This window comes from Bidens hawaiensis, unplaced genomic scaffold (assembly GCF_021521415.1).
Source record: "Bidens hawaiensis isolate Kalapana, Puna unplaced genomic scaffold, B.hawaiensis_p1.1 tig00058061_1, whole genome shotgun sequence".
Classification (NCBI taxonomy): Eukaryota; Viridiplantae; Streptophyta; class Magnoliopsida; order Asterales; family Asteraceae; genus Bidens; species Bidens hawaiensis.
Window position 1 is genome coordinate 18,749 of NW_027500486.1, and position 1,573 is coordinate 20,321.

At 34.6% G+C, this 1,573-nt stretch overlaps 1 protein-coding gene across 1 annotated transcript; it reads left to right on the forward strand.

The window, feature by feature from the left end:
* Window positions 1-591: 591 nt before the first annotated feature.
* On the forward strand, window positions 592-1,092 carry LOC143602157 (uncharacterized). Its single transcript, XM_077079366.1, has one exon. The coding sequence runs from the start codon at window positions 592-594 to the stop codon at window positions 1,090-1,092; it is 501 nt and encodes a 166-aa protein (XP_076935481.1).
* The last annotated feature ends 481 nt before the right edge of the window (window positions 1,093-1,573 follow it).

A 1,573-nucleotide genomic window follows, 5' to 3' on the forward strand; every position in this document is an offset into this window, starting at 1 on the left:
GTAGTGGCGTTGATAGCTGAAAGATAAGGGTACATGCACCGATCAGCCGGTGTCCCGATGATTGAGTGCTATGTGCCTTATGTCCAAGGCTTGATGCAAAACTACTATCGAGCCGGGGGTCTCACCGGAAGCAGCCTCTCTATCCCTATGGGGTAGAGGTAAGGCTGCCTACATCTTACCCTCCTCAGACCCTATCATAGCTTTGCTATTGGTGGGATATACTGAGTACGATGATGATAATGATAATTACCCACACTGAGTTTGTGCCAAAACTTTACTGTAATTATCGTCACATATAAGAATAAAAGAAGCCACGTGTCAATCCTAAAATGGATTAGATGTACCAAAAAAGGAACATTTGTGGACACAAAGTTAAGTGTCTAACTTTGAAAATGATACAATAAAAAGACTTAACAACAATAGTTTGGTGTTACATCTTCATCTCATCTCTTCATAGCCACTTCTAATGTCTCTACTTAAACCTCATCCATTCCATTAATTCTATATATTCTATATGACAATTTCACATTTTTAACTTTATCCAAACCAGTCCTCCAACTTTTGTAACTTGTCAAATCACACAAGTTGACAATGTTTGAGATGACAAAAAAGTTCTTCAAGAAAAGCATTCAAACCGTCAAGTCCTACTTCTCGGAAGGCTATGAAAGGCTTCCAAAAACACCATCATATAATGGTCACCGCAGCTCCGGTTACAGCCTGGAGAATATCTATTCTGAATTTGTCAATGACTGGGAAGCCAAGGAGCGAGTTATGGCAATTTCACATGGAAAGAATGCTAATACCTTGAAGCATAGGAAACCATCGATGATGATCGGTTACCATGAAGTAGATAAAAGAGAGAAACAAAAACATGAAGGTATGTCATCAAGAGAACAAGAGGAAAAGAAGTGTTTGGTGACAAAAAGGTTGAAGGAATTGGAAATATTGGATAGAAATAATGTTGATCATGTTCTTGACATTCAAGAAGTGATTCATTTCTATTCTCGAATAACATGCCCGACTTATTGTGAAATTGTTGAGAAGTTTTTTATAGAGATGTACTCAGAAGTCTTTTGTGTTAACTCATCCTGATAGTTCAATGCCAAGAAGAATGACCATTTGAGTTTGAAACATTTAATTATTCAAACGTATGCGGCTAAAAGAATCTTCTAACGATTTTTTCTAACTGATAAATCTTTTTATTGATGCAACTTGTGTGTTTAGAAACTAATGCTACAGCGATGACTTGATTGAGTACTTCTTTCTTTTCTTTTGTATTCATTTGTAAAGTGTTTATACAACATTCTGTTTGTAAGATTGTTTGATTTGGCTAACTTATAATGTACCTTTTTAAAATTTTTCCAAATTTTTCGAATTTTAGAACTAGAGGGTCAATATTAGATATTCAGAATTCAATCCTCCCTTTGAAGCAAAGAGACTAAATGCAGTTGAAAATAGTATCATAAAAGTTTTATTTTGGCCCTTTTGAATGTATAATATTCCATTTACATAATAGTTTTACAAACTGTTATTGAAATAATAAATTTGTTTCCTAAAGGTGGATAATTTAATA